We start from the raw sequence: 21,845 nt of genomic DNA on the forward strand, positions 1-21,845 counted from the left end.
TTCAGAAAAGAACATTACAAAAACAGCAATGGGTTTTGCAAGCACGAAACCCACAAAACCCGTTCAATGTTTGCTTTATGGTTCCTACTAACAAACCAGAGAAAGAAAAACAAATTATCATTCCCGAATGCTAAGTTGTTCCGGGACCGCCAAATATCCCACCAAACAGCCATAGTAATTTCCTTGAGCATCACTTTCTTAACCTTATATAAAGAAGGCATCTAACCAAGACATGATCAACTGAGTTGCCATACCTAGTACTTGGAGCAAAGCTATGTTTTTTTGACATTTTAGTCGCCTATATATATCATAGTCCTAAAACAAATGTTCAAAATACTCTGCTTATTTTCCACAACAAATGCACAGGGTAGATATACGTCCAATTAATCATTTCTCCACTAAGTTTCAATTTTTTATTGTTACTGATGTTTTCTTATTATCACTAGTTTGGTTAGCCTCATTATTATCATTTTGATGGTAACATCTCTGTATAAAAATATTGTTTCTATATAAAGTATTATTCATGCATCATTTAATTTTCGTTTCAATTCTTTCAAAGAGACAGATGAGGTTTCTTGAATAAGTGTGCGGTCTGCTAAGAGATGTTTATGGTATTTGCTTTATTGTCTCGACGATTGATGTGGCTTGACACGCATTTGAATATCCACATGCGATCAAAGGAGACGGGTGTTGATCTTTGCATAAGAATAGACCTTGTTTTGGGAGTAAATATTTATAAAAAAAAATCATTTAGAAACTAACGCATGTAATCGAACTCATCTCCAACAATATATGAACATATAATCCACAACACCAAAAAGATAGAATTAATCATAACGTGTTATTACATAACTAAAAGTAGTTTATATAATCTTATTATTGAAAAAGTAGTGTTTACACGATGTCAAACGGGTTTTAATAGTAGATGATGATCCACTTATCTTCTTCTAGTCTTAAATAGTTAAATTCCTGGTTATCTTTCACATACAAACAAATGCATCTAAGCGTGATACTCGATGATTAATGGATACAAACACACAAGGTTTAACACAAGGTTGTTACCAAGTACAATGCATATGATACGAAAACGTGATTCCTAATTATTTAACCATATATTTAATACTATTGTAAAACTAGATTATATTGTTATTATTATTATAAAAGCATTTTATTTACATGTGATAAATGTTTAAGTAGATTATAAAATTTGAAGGTTTTGAAAATACTACACCTGCTAGGAGGATTATTATTGCATAGTAGCATATTTTCTAAAGAGTTTAAAAAACAAACATATTATTTTTAAACATGTGGTATTAAAAAAATAATTACTTATAAACAAAATTTAGTTGGTTACAGAAGTAATCTAATGTATAAGGATTTTATGGGATTTTAGTCAATAGGAGTGGAATAACGACCTTATAGTTAGTGGAATAACTACATTATAGTTATCCATACATTTTCTAATTCGTGTCGGGCGGAATTTAAAGAATCAAATTCCAAATAGTTCAACCTAGTTAACCTCACTCAAGCCCGTGTACACCCAAAACCCAAATAATATGAATGTTGTATGGATCGAGTATCAGGCAACATTTATAGCAACAAAAACCCGATTAACACGATACCAAAACAACCCGAATAACCCGAATGTTTAGTTTTCTTATTTTTAAATATATTGAAACATATCCGTATTATATTTTTGTAAATTATATGTTTTTTTTTATAAAAATTGCAAGTATATGTTTTTAACGTAGTGTGTTAGCTTTCTTACTATTCTAAAATAATAGAACATATTCAAATCGTAGCAAACCAAACCCGAATAACCCAACCTCGATTAACCCGAACAAAACACTAGGGGTGAGCAGAAAACCGCATCAACCGAACCGAAACAAAATAACCAAAAAAAACCGAACCGAAGCATTAACTGACGGTTAATTTTTTAGTTTTTTGAAAAAACGATTTTTGGGTTTAGGTTCGGTTATCCATTTTAAAAAAACCAAAAAAAAACGGACCAATTAATCGAACATATGTTTTCTATGTGTTCATCTTAAGATATTATGACCGGAAACAAAAGACGGTGATGAAGATTATGAAGATGCTGAAGATCGGGTCTAGATTTTGAATATGAATAAGATAATGAACGGATATTCGAGCCAAACTTTTAATGTTTTTTTGATTAAAAACTTGTTGAATTTTAAACTCTACTACTTTAACAACTTTTATTTATTTGATTTCACATAAAACGTGTCTATTTTTGTATTTTGAATCCAATATATATGAGGTACTTTATTTTTTTGAATTTTTTTTCAATGTCTACTCACAATAAAAAAAATGAAACCGAAAATAATCGAATACCGGATAACCGAAAACCGATCTGTTGGTATTATAAAAATAACCGATAACTTCGGTTTCGGTTTCATCCAATAACCAAACCGAACCGAACCGTGCTCACCCCTACAAAACACCTGGGTCTAAATGCTTACATTATTCGGAAAAGTATATTTAAGTTGAAGGACAAAATCAAACATACATTTTATAACTATGTATCTGCATTTCCAAGAATCCTTTTGTTGTTTACACTACATTGAATTAACAACAAAAGAATCACTTAATTGTTAATTTAAAATACGATTCAATCAATGAAAGGGGGGAAAACATGTCTTAACTATTTTCCATTGAAGTTTCTCAAAAACTTTCTTGACTAGGGTGTTCATCGGATCGGATAACGGATTATTCGGGTTATTCGGATTTGAAAATTTTTGGACCCTATCCGAAATCCGATCCGAATTAGGAATATTCCTATCCGATCCGAATCTATCCGAATTCAATTCGTATCGGATTCGGATATATCTGAATAATCCGAAATTATCCGAAATAAACCTAAAAAAATTTCCTATTTTTTTGTTCTTAACATTTAATAGTTTAGAATCACAATAAACATATAAACCGGAAAATACGAATTACTCTTAACACAAATTTTAAGTTTAAACTTCAAATAATTAGTCTAATAAATATACCAAACCGGAAAATAGCACTAAATCATGTTTTTTATTCGGATTAAACGGACATCCGAATAACCCGAACAATCCGAATTTTTTAAATTTCCATATCCGAATCCGATCCGAATCCGAATTAGTTATTCGGATATTCGAATTGATCCGATCCGAATATCCGAATAAGAATTCGGATCGGTTTATTTGGGTTTCGATTTCGGTTCGAATTTCGGATTTCTTAAACACCCCTATTCTTGACTATAAAATCCAGAAAGCATCTTTTTTTTGTGCGTGAAACGATAAATCACACCCAATATTTTACTGCGAAATTAAAACACACTTTCATCAAACATTGAGTTGTTCCAAATAAACATTGTATTGGCTCCCCAACTATAAAAGAAGTCATCGGTCTAATTTTAACACTTACATACATGCATACATAACACCCTACTTGTATTGCGCGCATATGTGTGGGCCATCAGATTGGCAAAAGTGAAATTGCACTAGTTTTGACATTATTTGACTATTTTTTTGGAATAACGTTAAAAGTGGCGGAAGGTTAATCAGGCATCATGTGGTGGCGTTGATGGCCGAAAAGACAAAGGTACATGCACCAATCAACCCATCATGTGGTGATGTTGATGGCAGAAGACAGCGGTACATGCACCAGTCAGCCGATGTCCCAAAGGTTGAGTGTTATGTGTTTTATGTCTATGATGCAAAACTACTATCGAGCTGAGGATCTCACTGGAAACAACCTCTCTATTCCTACGGGGTAGATATAAGGATGTCTACATCTTACCCTTCTCAAACTCCACCATAGCTTTTGCTCAATTTAGATTTACCGAGAATGACGACGACGACGGCATACATGCATGCATCCAATACATAGATTTAAACTAATTAAACTATTTAACATAAGTTATAACAATGAATCATATATAATGTGTTAAAATTAAAAATATAAATAAATTCTAAATCCACTTCCGCGCGAAAGACTCGTTCTTGTGTTGTGTCCAGAAAAACAGCAGTCCAATTCAAACTTTCCATTTCAATACCTCTTTCTTGGTCTATAATTTAATCAGAAACACACATTATCAACGTATATGTGTGTATAATATCCATGTTTTCATCTTCTTCTTCTTCTTCTTAATATTAATATTATTATTGTTGCATCAGTGAGATAATTGTGTACGTACGTAGAATCAATCCGTGATGGATGAAGAGTACGACGTCATAGTTCTTGGCACCGGTCTCAAAGAATGCATCCTCAGCGGTCTCCTCTCCGTCGATGGCCTCAAAGTACGTAATACCACCCTCGGACCCATCTCTATATGTTTTAAAAGAAGCCTAAATTTATTTGTATAATATGTATAGAGATTTGGTTTTATGATTATAGTTAAGATTGTAGAAACTGAGAAACTTGTTAACATTTACGTATTATGATTATTTTGCTTTAGAATCAATAATACGTTAAGAACTGTGAGAATCATGTAATGTATCAATATACGTTGCTTTGAATATGGCACAGTTGTGTAACCAATAATTATTTGAGAACAGCGACATAATCAAATTGTGAATAGAAGTTGAAATATCGATTCAAGATCCAGTTTCATATGATATATAATCACGTGACAATTTAAACAGGTGTTGCATATGGACCGAAACGATTATTATGGAGGAGAATCAAGCTCCCTCATGTTAAATCAGGTACCATATATGTATTATTACGTACTAGAAGAGTGCCCGCGCAATGCAGCGGGAAACACATACTTTAGTAATCATGTAACAAATTTATAGATATTCATTATTTTGTTTGAAACTCTGAGACCGTTCATAAGTTTGGTTTCACGGTTGAAACCAGAGCTGACCGTAAATAGTGAAATGCTAATTTTAATTATGTACTTATTTAATATTAGATATGTTTTATAATATATATTAGATATTATTAAAAGATAGTTAAACAAAGTTTTATTTAATACGATTAAACGTGTCTATTACAATTTTAATTTAGCCAAATTTCCATTATGATTTTTGTAATCTTTATTCTTGTTATGATTTTGTCTTCTATTTATTCTAATAAGGTTTATCATTTATGTGACCAAAGTTATCTTTATTCATATTATGATTCTTTTAAGTAATTTATAAGTTAACGCTTAGTTTGAAGTGAATGTGTAGACAAATTAATAATTCTTATTTTAAACTCAATTTATTATCGAAGCACAAGCTACATCGGAAACTAATCATTGGTAATGGTTCGGTTTAGTTGGGTTTTATTTAAAACAGTTCAGTTTCGGTCTTCGACAACAACAACAAAAAAACGTGTAGTTGGCTCATGGTTTAATTTAAAACTATCAAAATCGAACCATAAACACTTCTACAAAAAATGTTTTTTTTTACTTCGAAAACTATAGCAATATTATACTCAAATTAAAGATAATAAAATGCTCGTTTTTATGATGCCATTTATTCTAAAAAATATTAACGTATGAAAAAAGTTATAACCGTTTAAAAATCGTGGGGGTAGTTGGGCTAAAAGTGAAAATAAAAATATATATATGTAAAAGATTAATGATCAATATTGTAACTTTGAGGGATACAAATTGTAAATATTTTGAATAAGTTTCAAACACACGTGATATTTAGTGTGTTAATGACACTTTTAGCCTTGTTATAAGTTGTACATAATGGAGTGTTGTAATTTACTTAAAAAATGCTACATTATATATATAGTAAGATATAATACATGCATGAAATGATATTTACTTAGTTTCCATGTGCATTTTTATGTGATTATTGTTATTAATATTCCATGATATTATAGCTTTGGAAGCGGTTTAAAGGAGACGAAAACCCTCCAGAATCTTTGGGCAGTAGCAAGGAGTATAATGTTGATATGATTCCAAAGGTAAGTATGGTTACTTTCATAATATTTGATTTTCTAGTTAATTGATTATAAATGTTGAGTGTCATTGTGCTTTATAGTTCATGATGGCAAACGGTATCTTGGTTCGCGCTTTGATCCACACGAATGTTACAAAGTATCTAAATTTCAAGGCGGTTGATGGTAGCTTTGTATACAACAAAGGGAAGGTAAATGCCTACAAGTTAACTCGGTCTTTTAAATTTGTTCACTTGCATATAATATACATATAAATTGGTATACAGATCTACAAAGTTCCTGCAACCGACGTTGAAGCGCTGAAATCTTTGATCATGGGTCTATTTGAAAAAAGGCGTGCACGAAAATTCTTTATATACGTTCAAGATTTCGAGGAAAATGATCCTAAATCGCATGAAGGTTTGGATTTGAACACAATTCCTGCAAAAGAGCTCATTAGGTATAATTCAAATATGCCACTTTTAATGTCACTTGGAGTCAACTGTTATTATGTTAGGCTATGTGTAGTGGTGGGGCTACAAAATGGGACGTTTTGTGCCATGTGGCGCCCAGTCAGCAAAGAGTGGGTTTTTGTTTTAGGGGTGTAGTGGTGTTGTAGCCCAATATATATATATATGTATATCACACAAATATATAATAATAATTAAAATAAAACATACACCGGCGACAAATATTCCTCGCCCCCCCTCCACCCCCACCCACCCACAAATAGCCCCAATATCGCCTGGTGGGGGGGGGGGGGGGGGGTTCTCACCCCAAAATACCATCTGTCGCCCATATTACTTGCCCACTACACTTGGCCTTAATGTGACTATCACTTTTTTGGTGCAGTAACTATGGTCTTGAAGATGATACAATCGAGTTTATTGGTCATGCATTAGCGCTCCATACTAGCGACAGTTATTTGGAACAGCCCGCGATTGATTTTGTGAAGAGAATCAGGGTGAATATTTATTTATATTTATAGTTATACTTCATTTTCCTTGATTATGAAATTTAGTAATTTATTTCATTTTCGGTGTTTATTTCGTTAAAGCTATATGCAGAGTCGTTAGCACGTTTTGAATCCGGTTCCCCTTACATTTACCCAATGTATGGACTTGGAGAGTTGCCACAGGTTAGTTAATCAACATATTTATAACAGGTCAAGTCTAAAAACCTTAGATTTATATTATTGATTTGTGTTGATCGTATAGGCGTTTGCGCGATTAAGTGCAGTTTATGGAGGGACTTACATGCTTAACAAGCCAGAATGTAAGGTAACAATTTATTATCACACAAGCTTTTGTATTAATATTCATTTTGTCAAGTTGATACATTTATAACTAATTATATTATTCTTGGAATTGCAGGTGGAATTTGATGATGGTGGGAAGGTGGTTGGTGTGACTTCTGATGGCGAAACTGCTAAGTGCAAAAAAGTTGTGTGTGACCCGTCATACGTGCCCGATAAGGTACTTAAGTTCACTTATTTTTGTTCGCGTTTAACTATTTTTAATTTGGAGCGCGCTTATGAAACAGGTGAAAAAAGTCGGGAAACTTGCGCGAGCCATATGTATAATGAGTCACCCGATTCCAGATACAAATGAATGTCACTCAGCCCAAGTTATTATTCCACAGAAGCAACTTAACCGTAAATCAGACATGTATGTCAAAACTCGAAAGTCATGAATTTTTTTTTCTTCATATTTCTAACCAAATTTTCAGTTTCATTTGACCAAGTTGACTTTTCAGGTATCTGTTTTGTTGCTCTTATTCACACAATGTGGCCCCACAAGGCAAGTTTATTTCACTTGTGACAACGGAAGCTGAGACTGATGATCCCGAGAGTGAATTAAAGCCGGGAGTTGACCTTCTTGGACCCGTGGACGAGATCTTTTATGAAACTTTGGATAGATTTGAGCCGACAGAAGATGGTAACGCTGACAACTGCTTTGTATCTAGTGTAAGTAGGCATATTTGTGGTTGATATTTGCATGTGCATATAAACTAACTAATTAACAGAATAACTAACTAGTAACTACTTCATTGTATGTGATAATATTTGTTGCAGAGTTATGATGCAACGACACACTTTGAGACAACGATGATAGATGTTCTTGCCATGTACACCAAAATAACCGGAAAGGTACGCTTTGAACAAATTTGATTAATAATGTTGGATTCTGAGCATTCTAACACATGATTTTCTGTGTTTTTTAAGGAACTTGACCTTACGGTTGACCTGAGTGCAGCGAGTGCTGGTGGTAGCGAAGAATAAGTTATTTGCATAAAAACTTTCGCTTATGGAAAACTTTAATTCAGAGCAACAACGTGGTTGAAATATATTATTTTTTGTTTAAAAATAGGACTTGATGATTTACACATTATGTTATTCTCTCATTCTAATATCAGAAAGCAGAAATAATGGTTTTGTTTGTTTTATAATAGCTTTTCTTCCCAACATAACTAAATTGATCCGTGCACGAAATTTGAAACCACAATATAGAAAAATGTCAACATCCACAAAAAAATTAAAACTAATCAAAGTATTACTCCAAACATCGATTTAATCGCAATTTGCAAATCGAGTAAAAAAACGCAGTTCTATTCTATTGAAATTAGCCTCTGATTCATGTATTGAAGCATGCATATCTCCTCAAAAAAATCATCAGCACTACTGTGTCCACTTTTCATCCCGAGAATCTTGATCTTCAACTTCTTTAACTTCTTTCCAAACTTCACCAAAGACTCAAGCGTGTTCATTTTCTGTTCAGCATTCAACGGTGATCTCACAGTAACCGCCACCTCTTCAAGACAAGGAATCTTGAAACTCGAATCCACCTGAAAAATTAATAAAAAAATTAGTTTTTTAATCAAGATTCTTGTTTTAGTAAGTAATTGTAATTGTGTTGTTTTTACTTTTTAGAACTCACATTCTTTAGACTGTTTTTCTGGCATAGAGCAGCAAACATTGCACCATGAATGTCAAATGTTTTGAGCTTGGGATGACTTTTGAAAAAGTCAACAAAGTCAATCTCGGGAAAGGGGAGAAGAGCTTCAAAGTCTCCAGTGAATTCAATTTTCATGTAAAGATGTTTTACTTCACTTGCAAGTTGAAGCATTTTGCTTATTGCATCCCAACACCATTGAACACCTCTAATCGATAACGAATCAAGTGCGGTGAGCTTACCAAAGTCAACCATGTAAACTCTTCCTGCAAGCAACAAGATCCACAATCACATCTCAAATACTTTAGTCTTAAGATCATATGCATGAAAACAGACCCCGATGAGTCTAGGCATGTGTTAAACCATATTATCAGCCCATAACCGAAATAACGACATGACCAAACGAAACAGTATGGTTGCGTTCGGTTTTATATTTTCTCAAAGGCCGAATATCCAGCTTAGATTCAGTTTTCCATGTACTAAAAATCGAATCGAACACGGGAAAAAAAACACGATTTTTGTTAAAGAATTTATGGATTGTTATCTTTAATTCTGAAGGTTTAAGTAATTTGTAAAAAAAAATAATAGATTGTGTAACTCAAAAATTTTAAACCTAACCGTGTAAAACAAAACCGAATGCAACCCATTGTGAAAACCAAAAACCAAAAAAACGTAACCATATTTATAACCAAATGGAGCCCATAAAAACTGAAAAATGACTTTTGTTATTGAATTTACGGATTATAACCTTTTTATTTTGAATGTTAAGTAATTTTTAATACACTAATAAATAGTGTAACTCGAAAATTTTACAACCACATGTGTAATGATCAATTGTTGGTTAAAAAAGAAAAAAAACTCGGTGCCAAAATTTCATGCCCAAATTTATTATTTAGGATCATTTTACCCAAAAAAATTCAAGCACAAATGGCAAAAACCAAAACCGAACCAAGCCTCGTGTGAAAACCAAAAAACCAAGAAAAAGAACAGATTTTTAAAACCTAAAAACCAAACCTCGTGTGAAAACCAAAAAAAAATGAAATTACATCATAAATATATAAACTTAAGATGATCTTCAAAGTTTACCGGCATTATTCGCAAGGGAAAGGCTCTTTAAACAACTAGTCTCACGGACCCGAATTAAGCTACAACCTTGAACCTCAAGATATTCAATCTTTGGAGCCGTGAGCGTGAGTGAGCAGCTACCTGAACCATAAAAATCAAGTTTGCAATGTTCAAGATGCAAAAGCTCAATCCAAACAGTCCTTAAACCCTCACAACCAAGAAGCACAAGACGGGTCAAACTAGGAGCTGACTTAAGTGCCTCAGTCAATGCCACATCCTCCATTCTAGCCCCGACAATTTCAAGATTTTGCAGTTTTTGAAACTTATCCCATTTGGGTGCATTGACCATTAACACACCCCAAAGTTTTAAAGACTCCAAGTTTCTTGCAGCTTGTAAGCAATCAAGTTTTGGATTTTCAGTTACTGAATTCTGATCAACAAGATTATCCATACGGAGCTCAAGGTTTTTCAATGACAGGCCCGCAAATGACAGCCATGAAGCGAGCGCGGTGCTGTTGAAGGGGCAGTAAACCACAAGATCTTCCAGTCGGAAAACAGATGCAACCATCTGAGTCACAATACAGTCAGAAGTTTGACCCTTTTTGAGGGGGTCAAAGACGCTGCGAGGGAAGTAAAGGCTTTTGATGTAGGGCATCGAGTCTTTCCACTTCTTCGAGACACAGTTACACGATGCAACATCCTTGGCATTGTTTATGGTTGATAAAATGTACTGGACAACAGCGTCGGGCAAGGCGTCCATTCTCTGGGGAATTTCATCGAACAGTTGGCGGTCAGTTCAAATTCAAACAAATTCAAGAAATTTAGAACTAAAATTGCTTAAATTTCTATTACTAACATCAATCATAGAATACAAAATGTACTAGACAACAGCAAAGGCGTCAATTCTCGGGAATTTCATCGAACACTTGGGGTCAATTCAAATTCAAACAAATTCAATAAATTTAGAACTCACATTACTTAAAAATCTATTACTAACATCAAGCACAGAACTCAAATTGTCTATAAACATACTACTAATGTTAACAAAATGCACATGCCAAACAAACATAGGCGTCGACTCTCGGGGAATTTCATCGAACACTTGGCGGGTCAGTTCAAAATTCACACAAATTCAAAAACTTTATAACTCAAATTACTTAATATCCTATTAACGCAATTGAACATACCCAGATCAAGTAAATAAAAGTTCACAAATTTAACCTAATTAACACATAATCAATACCAAATTGTTGTAATTTTATTAATTTGACTATCACAAATGAATTGAACAAGATGGAATGATGGATCCAATGATATTGCAAAAGATGAAACCCCAGAATCAAAATTAAACATCTGATGCGCGTAAACAATTGAAATCAAAAATGAATTAAAAAAATGTTACCTTGATTGTTGGATGAATTCGATGAGGCAAATTGAATCTGGGAGTATAATATAAAGAATCAGAAGATAGAAGAAGATGGAAACAAGATTATTAATAGGAGCGTATGATTGGGAATTTTTGGTTTTACTAAAATTTTGAATTTTGCCCGCCTTTGTATCTTAATATTAGTAGCAACGTATCATTTTTGAATTTTCTTGATTTCGTTTTAATTTAATATGATTATTTCATTAATTAATTAATACATTTATTATTTAACCTCTCTTGTAAAGAAGATATAAAAACAAACTTATGATTATAGTCAATATTTAATAAATCCTAGGTAGCAAACCCACCACGTTGCGACGGCGGGCACAAATTTGGTTGGTATCAGTTAGGTTTGTACTGTTACAGACATTAAACACAAAACACAAATTAATAAATACTTAGAACACTCGTATAACATATTATACGAAAATAAATTAACATATTTAAAACAACGTTTATTTGATTGGTAAAAGGTTGTTGTAGTGGCGAGGCAACACGAATTTTGTCAGTATCGGCTATGTTTGTTACAATTCATAACTAAACCCAAAAAACAGTTCCGTCAAGTTAACATATTTAAAACAAAATACGGTCATTACGGTGACGAGTCGATGCATACTTTAATGAAACTTTTATATTGACAAAATTGTCATTTCCTGACTTAAAATGCTATAACTTTGAACCACCAGAAAATTTCTTAAAAGAATATTAAAAATAAATAAAAATCATAAAACAAAAAAAATAAAAAAACAAAAATGTTTGTCTGGCCTTCGCCGTTCAAAAAATAAATAACTAAAATTGCTTTAGCCTTTGTGTTTAGCTTTTGGGTTTAGTAAAACTTTTAGGGTTAGATTTTTTATTTTTTTCAAATTTTTTTATGTGTGTGTGTGTGTGGTGGTGGGGGGGGGGGGGTGGGGGGGGGTAGGTTTTTGTGGGTTTTGGTTGAAAACACATGAAATTAAGGGTGACATAGTTATTACATTAAGTATTTTTAACTAAAATAAATCAAAAAATAGGTAAATTTGTCAATTTTGTAGTTAAAGGGGAAGGGGGGGGGGGGGTTATGCAATTGAATAATGCGCATTTAAAATGTTTTAGAGGGAGAAATATAATTGGCCCTAATAAAAAACGTATTAAATTGGTAACCATGCTTTCTCCGGCTAAAATGACTCATGCTAAAACCTACGTACTCATTTTTATTTTATTATTTTTATATTTTGGCTTCTTTATGATTTTTATTTGTAAATTTGTATAAAAAGCCTTATACTTTGGATTTAATTGTAAATTTTTTATAGAAAAAAGGACGAGGTATATTAAAGATATGTAAGATGCAAAAGTTGAGTGAAAACTATTTTGGTTTAAATTTGAAATAAAGTGATTGTGTGCATTCACTCCTTTTCATACAAATTTAACTTCAATCAACTACAATTTATCCCAATTCATTTTGTGAAATCAACTAAAATTTCATTTTACAACATCTATAAAAAAGCTTAAGTTTTAATGAGAACTAACGATAGCGAAAACATATTTACGCAAAACGTACATATGCATTTTTTTAAGTGAGATGCGCATTAGAATATTGTTTGATAGTGTTATTTAGTTGCGGCATGGTGATAGTGGATACAACATATGTATGTATTTAGTTGTTATTGACACCTAATGGTTGGTGATTTTAAATTTCTAAGGCCCAATGACACATTTTTTCACAAAGTATTAAAAGGTAAATGAAACTAATACAAAATATTTCTAGCATCAAAAATGCTAATTACATCCTGTAATCATCAGAAATTGAAAAGAAAACTATTTAAATCCACTTTTTATACAACCAAAACCAAAGAAACAACAAAAGTGTCACTCACTTTACTTCATTATAGTAGTAGCATAAGCATACTATTCAGGTGTTTGCGAATTGTCATCTGCATCATGGGGTTTCAACTATCAGCAGGTGCTTCAAGTTCGGCTCGACGTCGCTCAAGTTCCTAAAACATCCAGATCAGAAAAAAGTTGTTTCATATCATGAGAACACCAGTTTTCAATTATTAATGTCAATAATCTGCAAATATAATAGTAGAACTAGATGTGGTATGTGTGGGTCGAGGGATCGGGTAAAAGTAATTAATTTTCAGTAAACATATAAAAAAATTAACAATTGAATAGTGTTTGGATGCCCATCAACCCGTTTGACCTGTGTCCTTTTTAGTTAAATACTTTAGCTTTATTTGGCCCGTTAAAAACAAACACAACCCAAATTGACCCATTTATAAATAAAAGGGTCATAATTGCCAATTCAAGATTAGAGTAATCAATAATCTTTGGATGCTTATTAACCAGTTTTGATTCATGTCCTTTATAGTTAAATCCTTTAGCTTAACCTATAAGGCCTGTTAATAACAGAACACAACCCAAATCGACCGACTTATACATAAAAGGGCCTGAACTGCCAATTCAAGATTCAACCTATTTGGCCCATTTAAGACAAAACACAACCCAGATTGACCACTTATAGATTAAAAAAAATCAAAATTGCCAATTCAAGATTATGGAAATGAATAATCTTTGAATGCCTTTCAACCCATTTGACCCCTATCCTTTTCACTTAAATCATTTAGCTTGACTTATTTGGCCCATTAAAGACAAAACACGACCCAAATCCGCATGTACATATAAATTGGTCACAATTACCAATTCAAGATTAGAGTAATAAAAAAGTGGATGGCTAAATGTATATGATGCTCAATATAACTAGCGTGAACTGCTTTCCTGCAGATCTTTAACAGCTTGCTGAGCTGATATTTCTATGTTTTGACGGGCTCGCTTAAGGAAACCAAGACAGAGGACTCCCTGGAAATTCCCAAATTTAAAAATGAAACTTTTTGAAGTTTTAAGAGGCATAGAATAATAAGAAACAGAAATGTTCAACTTTTTTTATTTCCTGCAATTACTATTGTGTTAGATTATCGACCATAACAGAAGTTAATTACTACCAGATGAATTTGAGGATGGCATATAAATTAAATGCTCATAATTCAGCATTACTTGGAAGTTAGAACTCTATTTGATGGTGTTTATTTGACTTACTGAAAGAACATAAATGAAGCCACAAGCAAGGAGTGTGTAACTGGCTATGTCCTGGAGAAGAAGAATCTCATGGCGCTCTTGATATATATTAGGATAAGCTCGTGTCATAACTGCAACGCTGAAACAAAAAGAGAACCACATAGCATAACTTACATTAGATACTGTATCACAACATATATCATATACATACATATATCAAGTACCAAGACTTTGAAAATAATAACTATTATACTATGCATAACTTCCTACTGATAAACTTATAGAACGAAACATAACTTAATTTAAGCACTATATGTAGAACACATCAAAAGGTTTAGTACACGTAAAACCGAACTTACAAAATTTGCAGCATGCCCCTGCCAGCCCAATACTCCAGTACCTGAAACACATCACTTGAAGCTTAAATCAATGTATCAGATAAACTCACAATGGGAATGATCATACAACAATTCTTTTAACCAAAATAAACCCACTTAATCAGAGCTTAACTATTCATATTGATAGTGCTGTTTACGAACCAAACTGAATAGAACCATGTTCATGTTTATGCGCTAACCTTTTATCGGACAAGCGAATGGTTCACGAAAACCTAACGGGACAATTTTTTTTGTTCGTGTTCATTCATTAAAACAATGAGCTTGTTCGTGAATGGTTCAAGAACACAAACGAACGAACACAAACATTGTTTTATCTGATTTAGCTAACTGAGAATGGTCAGAGTCAATGGTTCGGTCCGGCTACCAAGTTTGTGTTGGCGTCTTTTTTTTAACATCCATATGTAATATGTTAATGTACATATAAATTAATCACATAGACTCACGTATATTTTTGTTTTATAGTTAAATAATTTTGCTTAACTCTGTTTGATAAGACTAGAAAAGTCATTAAAAATATTAAAAACCACTTTAATGAACAAACATTCACGCACATAAATTGACCTAAACGAACATGTTATCAAACGTTCATGAACACAATTGAACGAACAAACATAAACGAACTCCCAGCCGAGCGTTCGGTTCATTTATAGCCCTTACTACTAATATACTGATTCTTGGTCATAATTGATTACGAATAGTCTGTCTGCATATTTCATGAAAACCCTAAGACACCTAATCAAACACTATTACATGCTAATTAGGGTTTACTATTCAACCAATCTCATCCAATTCTAATCAATAGCTCTAGTTAAAAACTTAAAATCCTACTATTAAACAACCCGTACACCTATCGGATAACGTAAAACAGAAAACATATATATTTGATGATACACAAACCAATAATAAACAACAGAACCTTCCAGAACTTAATGATGAAGGACCACTCAGTCTCAGCAACCACCACCAAAACCGCAATCGCCACCGCGTAACACCGGAATATACCGTCGAATATCTACACAACAACAGCATTACAACGGTTATATAATAATAATAACAAATGAATCACAATCACTATATCTATTATCTGTAAATATATATAATATTATAAAAATAGATCAACACATACATCTAATCCGTTAGAGAAAGATCGGACGGCTGAGAAGACATTAGCGATAATGCAAAGGATTGACGCGACGGCGGTTACGAAGCTGAAGCATCGACAGGTAGCGAGTATCGGGTCGGGTTTGGCCCGGACTGTCGGGTTTGGATTTGATGAGCTGGCGGTTAGTGGTTGTGACTGTGACTGTGAGGTGTCTGTTGCTCGATGTCTCTAGACATGTTTTCCGGCGACTACTCCGGCTACCGGAACTTGAAAACCGCCGGTGATTGAATTGTCTCGTTGATTGTGAGTAACGGTTTAATTAATGTTTGCTTTTGGTGTGTTTACGAGTTTGATCCTATAACTTGGTGTCACCATTTGCCAAAACTAAATCTATTTTCGGATTTTACCTTACATACCGTACTTGTATGATGTTACAAACGTCGCTAGGCGGACCTTAGACGATCGACTGAGGAGTTGGGTGTACTCGGACATGTTACATATAAAGAAAATTAGTTTTTGGATATTACATATACGTCAAATAGTATAATTTTACTAATATTTATAAGAAAATAGGTGAATATCAATATAAATAAAAGAAATGTATTTTTAAATAATAAAATATTTTGAAATTGCTAATCATTAATTAAAATATGAATTATATTTTATTTTATTGAGTCAAAATCAGCCCAAGTTCACTGATAAAATGTGATTTTGGCCGGGGTTGACCACTTTTGATCGATTTTTAATAACCGGGCGAATTTACAGAAACTCACATCGACGACATACCTTGTAGCGAGTAATCAGAAAGTACTCGACATTGTAATCCTATTTTTACAACATTGGTATCAAGGTTTTACGATTTTTGAGATTGGGATTTTCGGTATCGATATGGTACCAATCTCATTTGTTGAGAGCTTTTATTAACCCATTTAACTATTTAAGGACTGTTAAAAACTAATATTTGGAATTCAAAGTGTTATATATATATATATATTAACTTTTAAGTTTTTCTTTAACTATTCATTTCTATAGTTTATTAAAATAATTTCCACGAACTATTTCAATAACTTTATTTTATTATTTTTAACTACTTATTCTCCAATCATTTTCATTCGCTTTTCTTGAAAATCAAGCTACATATAAAGCTCAAGTTCATTGATGAATAAGAAATCAAGAAATTAAAATAAATAAAAGGAAACCTCTTTAAAAAAGTTTAATATTAGATTAATTGTTTTTTAAGTCGTTGAATATTATTCATATTCATCAAAGAATATAAATGGGCCGACTTGAATCACAAAGTGAAAACGGCACAAATTTAAGTGGGTCTAGCACAACCGGAACAAGTAAATTGGTTGAGTTAGGGTCTAAAAGCATCATTAGGAGCATCGCACGGGAGTAGATTCCCGAACATATGGAGTATTTTTAAACAATGGCTAAATAAATGAAAAGCATCACATAGTGAATATTATCTCGCGAACAACCCTAAACATATAATAAATGTCATGTATGGAGTATCCTTAAACAACAACCATATAATGAAAAGCATCACTGAATGGAATTCGGACCGTGAATAGCCTCAAGCATATAATAAATGCCATGTATGGAGTGTCCTTAAACAACAACCATATAATGAAAAGCATCACCGAATGGAATTCAACCCGCGAACAACCCTAAACATATAATAAATGTCATGTATGGAGTGTCCTTAAACAACAACCACATAATAAAAAACATCACAGAGTGGATACCGACTCACGAACAACTCTAAACATATAATAAATGGCACGTGTAATATACTGATGTTGTTCCAACAATTAATCGTTGGCCAAAGAAAATAGACGGGAATCCAGATTAGCAAATAGAGAGAAAATTCAGACTAATTCATATTCTTCATTCATAATATAGTGAAAGGAAAAGTGCCTCTTATAGGCTTACATGAAAACTACTAAACAGTTAGACCCACTACTTAATAACTATCACCACTACTCTGTTAGTGCACAGAAATTTGACACTGTGGATACGTTATCTTGGCATAAGTTTATGGATCAGTGATCCTTAGTCAGATCCCGTCAGGATTGAGGATCCTCAGTACTTATTATTTACTAACGATTGTTTCCTGTGTATAACATTATATATAAAAGATGTAACGGCTAGAAGACCTGGTCTACCACCTATTTCGCAGCCTGAGTGATGGAGCACGTGGTCAAAGTGGCTGTTACAAGCATATTCAAGATAAAGGCGGATTTTTAGGAAAAATAGTTAATGGTATTTATTATTAATAACTCCATTGAGTTATTATCTTTGATTTATATTGAGATGATGATCAGTTAGAAGACACATGTATTCTCACACACACTAGAGCAGAACACATAATTCTCTCTACGCACTAGTTTACTTTGTAATCCCGATCATCAACTCCATAACACTTGTAATCACCTTTTATTTTCAATATAATCGACGGTGATAGTTTTCACCGTCCGGGGGTTTTTGTGCCGGAGACCACGATAACCACATACTCATCGACCAAAGGTTACCTTGTTGATCATTGACTAAAGTAATTCGACCAAAGATTATCTTATTAATCCTTGACCGAAGTTATTTTACCAACGATTACCTTGATAAGTTTTGACCGAAGTAAGGCTATCTTGGTTAAGGGATTTTTCTCTTGTGATCAAATCTTTATGTTCACCAATATTATGCTTATATACTCGTCGTTATCGAATTAGCACCTTACCTCACATAACAGATTTGGATACTTGATCCTCAACAGATTTTTGTCCAAAACAACTCCACTAAGTAACACAAATAAATAAAATATAATAAACATGACATGCATGGACGTAAATCAAGGCACATAACAATCCACCCGGCTTGAATAATCCTTGTCCTCAAGGATGCAATCGAAAGATGATTGGTGATAGGCCACGGCGGACGCCACTCGGTTTGTCCAACAACATTTGGTGAATTATTAACAAAGTGCCAAGGGGTGTGCAACTCGCGTTTTCTGATTACCCTTTCGGTTGTCTCCTTTAAGATCACAAAATTCACATCTTGGTGCAATAGGGAGATGTTGATGGTGATGTCTGCTAATTTTGTTGGTTGCTTGCCAAGCCTGGTACTTTCTGCCAAAACGAGAGATGATGGTACGCGCTTTGGTGGTGGGGAGGTTGTAGGCTCGCTTGGTATGGTTTGGGTCACAAACAAACAGGTATTTAGTGCTTGTTTCGGGATGGTTTTGAGTGCGGGTGGTGTGGCAACTTTCATGGCCGGTGGTTGTTGTGGCAACTTTCATGGCCGGTGGTGGTTGTGGCAGGGAGGTGGTAGTGGCCGGTGTTGGCGTTATGGGTGCGGAAGCGAGGGTGGTGGCGATGTATGGGTGTGGCGGGTTTCGAACGCGGGTCGGGTCAATCGGAGCTCGGTGAAGACAGTTTCAAACCGGGACTCGAGTCGCGCAAAGGATTCTCTACATACATTGACGGAACTCGGGTGTGGATAGTGTTTGAGCAGCCATAACTCGGGGGGGGGGGATCACGGCAGCTCTGATACCACTGATGTTGTTCCAACAATTAATCGTTGGCCAAAGAAAATAGACGAAAATCCAGATTAACAAATAGATAGAAAATTCAGACTAATTCATATTCTTCATTCATAATGTAGTGAAAGGAAAAGTGCCTCTTATAGGCTTACATGAAACTAATAAACAGTTAGACCCACTACTCAATAACTATCACCACTACTCCACTAAGTAACACAAATAAATAAAATATAATAAACATGACATGCTTGGACGTAAATCAAGGCACATAACATATATTTAAGCAACAACCACATAATGAGAGTAACACACTCCTAGAAAGCAAACCCGAGAACACTGCCCTCCCGAAATATATGTAACTTTAATCACAGTGTAACCGAATACCAATAAAAAATCTTTAGGCCATTCTGTAAATGAAATGCCTTAGAACGCCAGATAATGAATTACAAAATCAAACCAAGGATCATCTCATACACCTACCCACCATCGTCAAGCTAACACAACCCTCTAGACTGCAACCAAAACTAAACCCAAAACAAAATTTTTTGTATTACTTAGATAATTATTAATTTATTATTTCAAATTGGTTGAAATTTATTATTGCTGCACAGCATGATCATATATAATTTTACTGATAGGAGGTGAAGGTGGCTAATTAATGAATAATGAGGAACAATTTTCTTTTAATGATCAATAAATATAGAGATGTACAATCTTTTTTCTTTGTCACAATATTTATTACTAGAAAGAAACATTCAATTGGTGTGACATATGAAATTAATTTTGTTGGTAATTGAAAAAAAAAAGAAAAAACATTCAGATATCACTACAAGTTTCCCAAGCATAAAAATTAACATATCATCCACACTTTAATATAATCAATAAAAATTCAACTAACATATATAAGACGATTACAAATAGTTATTACGGTTTCATTAGATATACGTTACATTTTCAGGAAGCAGTATGTGTTCGTTAAAACAAAAGACGCTGAACCCCATTTGCCTTGTCCGTTGCATATAGGTTGAATCATTAGCTGGGGTTCTGATTCTGCAGAACTCGTGTGAGGATGGATGCCTTTGTGAGCCGCGGGTAGACTGAAGTAGGAAGAACCGACCCGATTTGTTAACTCACTTCTTCACCTCCTTTGCTTCACTTGCTCCCAAAATCAGCTGAAATTAAAAAAAAAATTAACACAAATTAGTCCAGACGATCTAAACAACATTTGCAATAGATATAATAATAAACTTTAACATTACCACGTGCCCTCAAATTGCAGAATGCTTGTAGTTGTTATGAGCAATCAACATGTTATAAACGACTAACATGTGTTCTTCGGTTCCATGCATCATGATACCGATTAACATAAACGAGACAGAATTACACATTAGGGTTTTCGACGGCTGCAGGCTCATGAGAAGTAGGGTTTATTTATAGATGGTGTTAATGTGTGAATTTTCAAAGTCTCCTTTAGCTAATAATATTTGATATCTTTTCATTTAATATCTATTATTACAAATCATCATGTTCACACTATACAAAGTAAATATAACATGATTTTTTTTTCAAATTTGATCATTTTTATTTTACAATTGTGAGTACATGTCTCTTTTACGAGTTCCATAAAGTATAAATAAATATTGTGAGTTCATGTGATTAAACGGTTATCATATCATTTTTTTTTAAAAAATAGGATAAGCAGTATCGAATTTAAAAACTAGATTTTGTGCTAATTTATTGGCGTGTATGTCATAAATTTACACCGAAAGAAGTGCGATGATGGATTGTAGGTTTTTACAAATGAGTTGTGTGCATGGGTTATGATGCACGATTGATGATGACGTGTTTGACTACTATATTTGTACGTAACAACGTTTAACAGAATAATAATTAGCGACATTGGACTCTATACATATGCGTCTATTGCAAGTGTCACCATTCTAATCTGTTTTCTCCTATTGTTCTTGTTACGTCTAACTTTACATCATGCATACAAATTGGTTAATGCGTATATTACTCCTATTGTAAAGTGGGCCCAACACAAAATGAATAAGTATATGGACCAAGGGTTGAAAAATATCCTTAAGTAGCAACCACATAATGAAAAGCATCAGAGAGTGGATATCGACCCACGAACAACCCCAGACATATAATAAATGCAACATATGGAGTATCCTTAAACAACCACCACCTATGAAAAGCATCACGAAGTGGTTACCAACATACGAACTGTGTATTCTTAAGTAGCAATCACATAATGAAATGAAAGTATGTCATCTACCCATATAGCATGACGCCCGGTTCAAATGTGAAAACATTCAATGATAATTCTCTTTTGCAATTCCCGTGTTCAACCTCAGCACACACCTGCATATAAATTGGCACCCCCCCCCCCCCCCCCGAGTCCCAAGGAGAAAAATTAACACACATCATACAAAAAGAA

At 33.6% G+C, this 21,845-nt stretch overlaps 3 protein-coding genes across 4 annotated transcripts; 1 reads left to right on the forward strand and 2 right to left on the reverse strand.

The window, feature by feature from the left end:
* Positions 1–4,205: 4,205 nt before the first annotated feature.
* On the forward strand, positions 4,206–8,152 carry LOC143536496 (guanosine nucleotide diphosphate dissociation inhibitor At5g09550-like). Its single transcript, XM_077030472.1, has 13 exons — positions 4,206–4,292; positions 4,638–4,700; positions 5,815–5,898; positions 5,976–6,083; positions 6,159–6,331; positions 6,724–6,835; positions 6,929–7,009; positions 7,089–7,151; positions 7,245–7,346; positions 7,414–7,538; positions 7,627–7,837; positions 7,946–8,020; positions 8,096–8,152. The coding sequence occupies exons 1-13, from the start codon at positions 4,206–4,208 to the stop codon at positions 8,150–8,152; spliced, it is 1,341 nt and encodes a 446-aa protein (XP_076886587.1).
* Positions 8,153–8,340: 188 nt separating this feature from the next.
* Positions 8,341–11,401, reverse strand: LOC143536498 (F-box protein At1g10780-like). Of its 2 annotated transcripts, XM_077030473.1 has the most exons (4): positions 11,290–11,401; positions 9,909–10,650; positions 8,808–9,088; positions 8,341–8,715 (listed from the first exon to the last, which is right to left on the reverse strand). In XM_077030473.1, the coding sequence occupies exons 2-4, from the start codon at positions 10,645–10,647 to the stop codon at positions 8,479–8,481; spliced, it is 1,257 nt and encodes a 418-aa protein (XP_076886588.1). In that variant the 5' UTR covers positions 10,648–10,650; positions 11,290–11,401; the 3' UTR covers positions 8,341–8,478. The 2 variants fall into 2 exon arrangements, with proteins under 2 accessions (XP_076886588.1, XP_076886589.1); XM_077030474.1 differs by lacking the exon at positions 11,290–11,401 and having other exon boundaries at positions 9,909–10,694.
* A 1,658-nt stretch (positions 11,402–13,059) lies between these two features.
* LOC143536484 (uncharacterized) lies at positions 13,060–19,131 on the reverse strand. Its single transcript, XM_077030465.1, has 7 exons — positions 18,880–19,131; positions 15,892–16,095; positions 15,682–15,777; positions 14,727–14,767; positions 14,389–14,506; positions 14,068–14,151; positions 13,060–13,286 (listed from the first exon to the last, which is right to left on the reverse strand). Exons 1-7 carry the CDS (start codon positions 19,129–19,131, stop codon positions 13,242–13,244), a joined length of 840 nt encoding a protein of 279 aa, XP_076886580.1. The 3' UTR covers positions 13,060–13,241.
* Between the last annotated feature and the right edge of the window lie 2,714 nt (positions 19,132–21,845).

Source organism: Bidens hawaiensis, unplaced genomic scaffold (assembly GCF_021521415.1).
Source record: "Bidens hawaiensis isolate Kalapana, Puna unplaced genomic scaffold, B.hawaiensis_p1.1 tig00010811_1, whole genome shotgun sequence".
Taxonomy (NCBI): Eukaryota; Viridiplantae; Streptophyta; class Magnoliopsida; order Asterales; family Asteraceae; genus Bidens; species Bidens hawaiensis.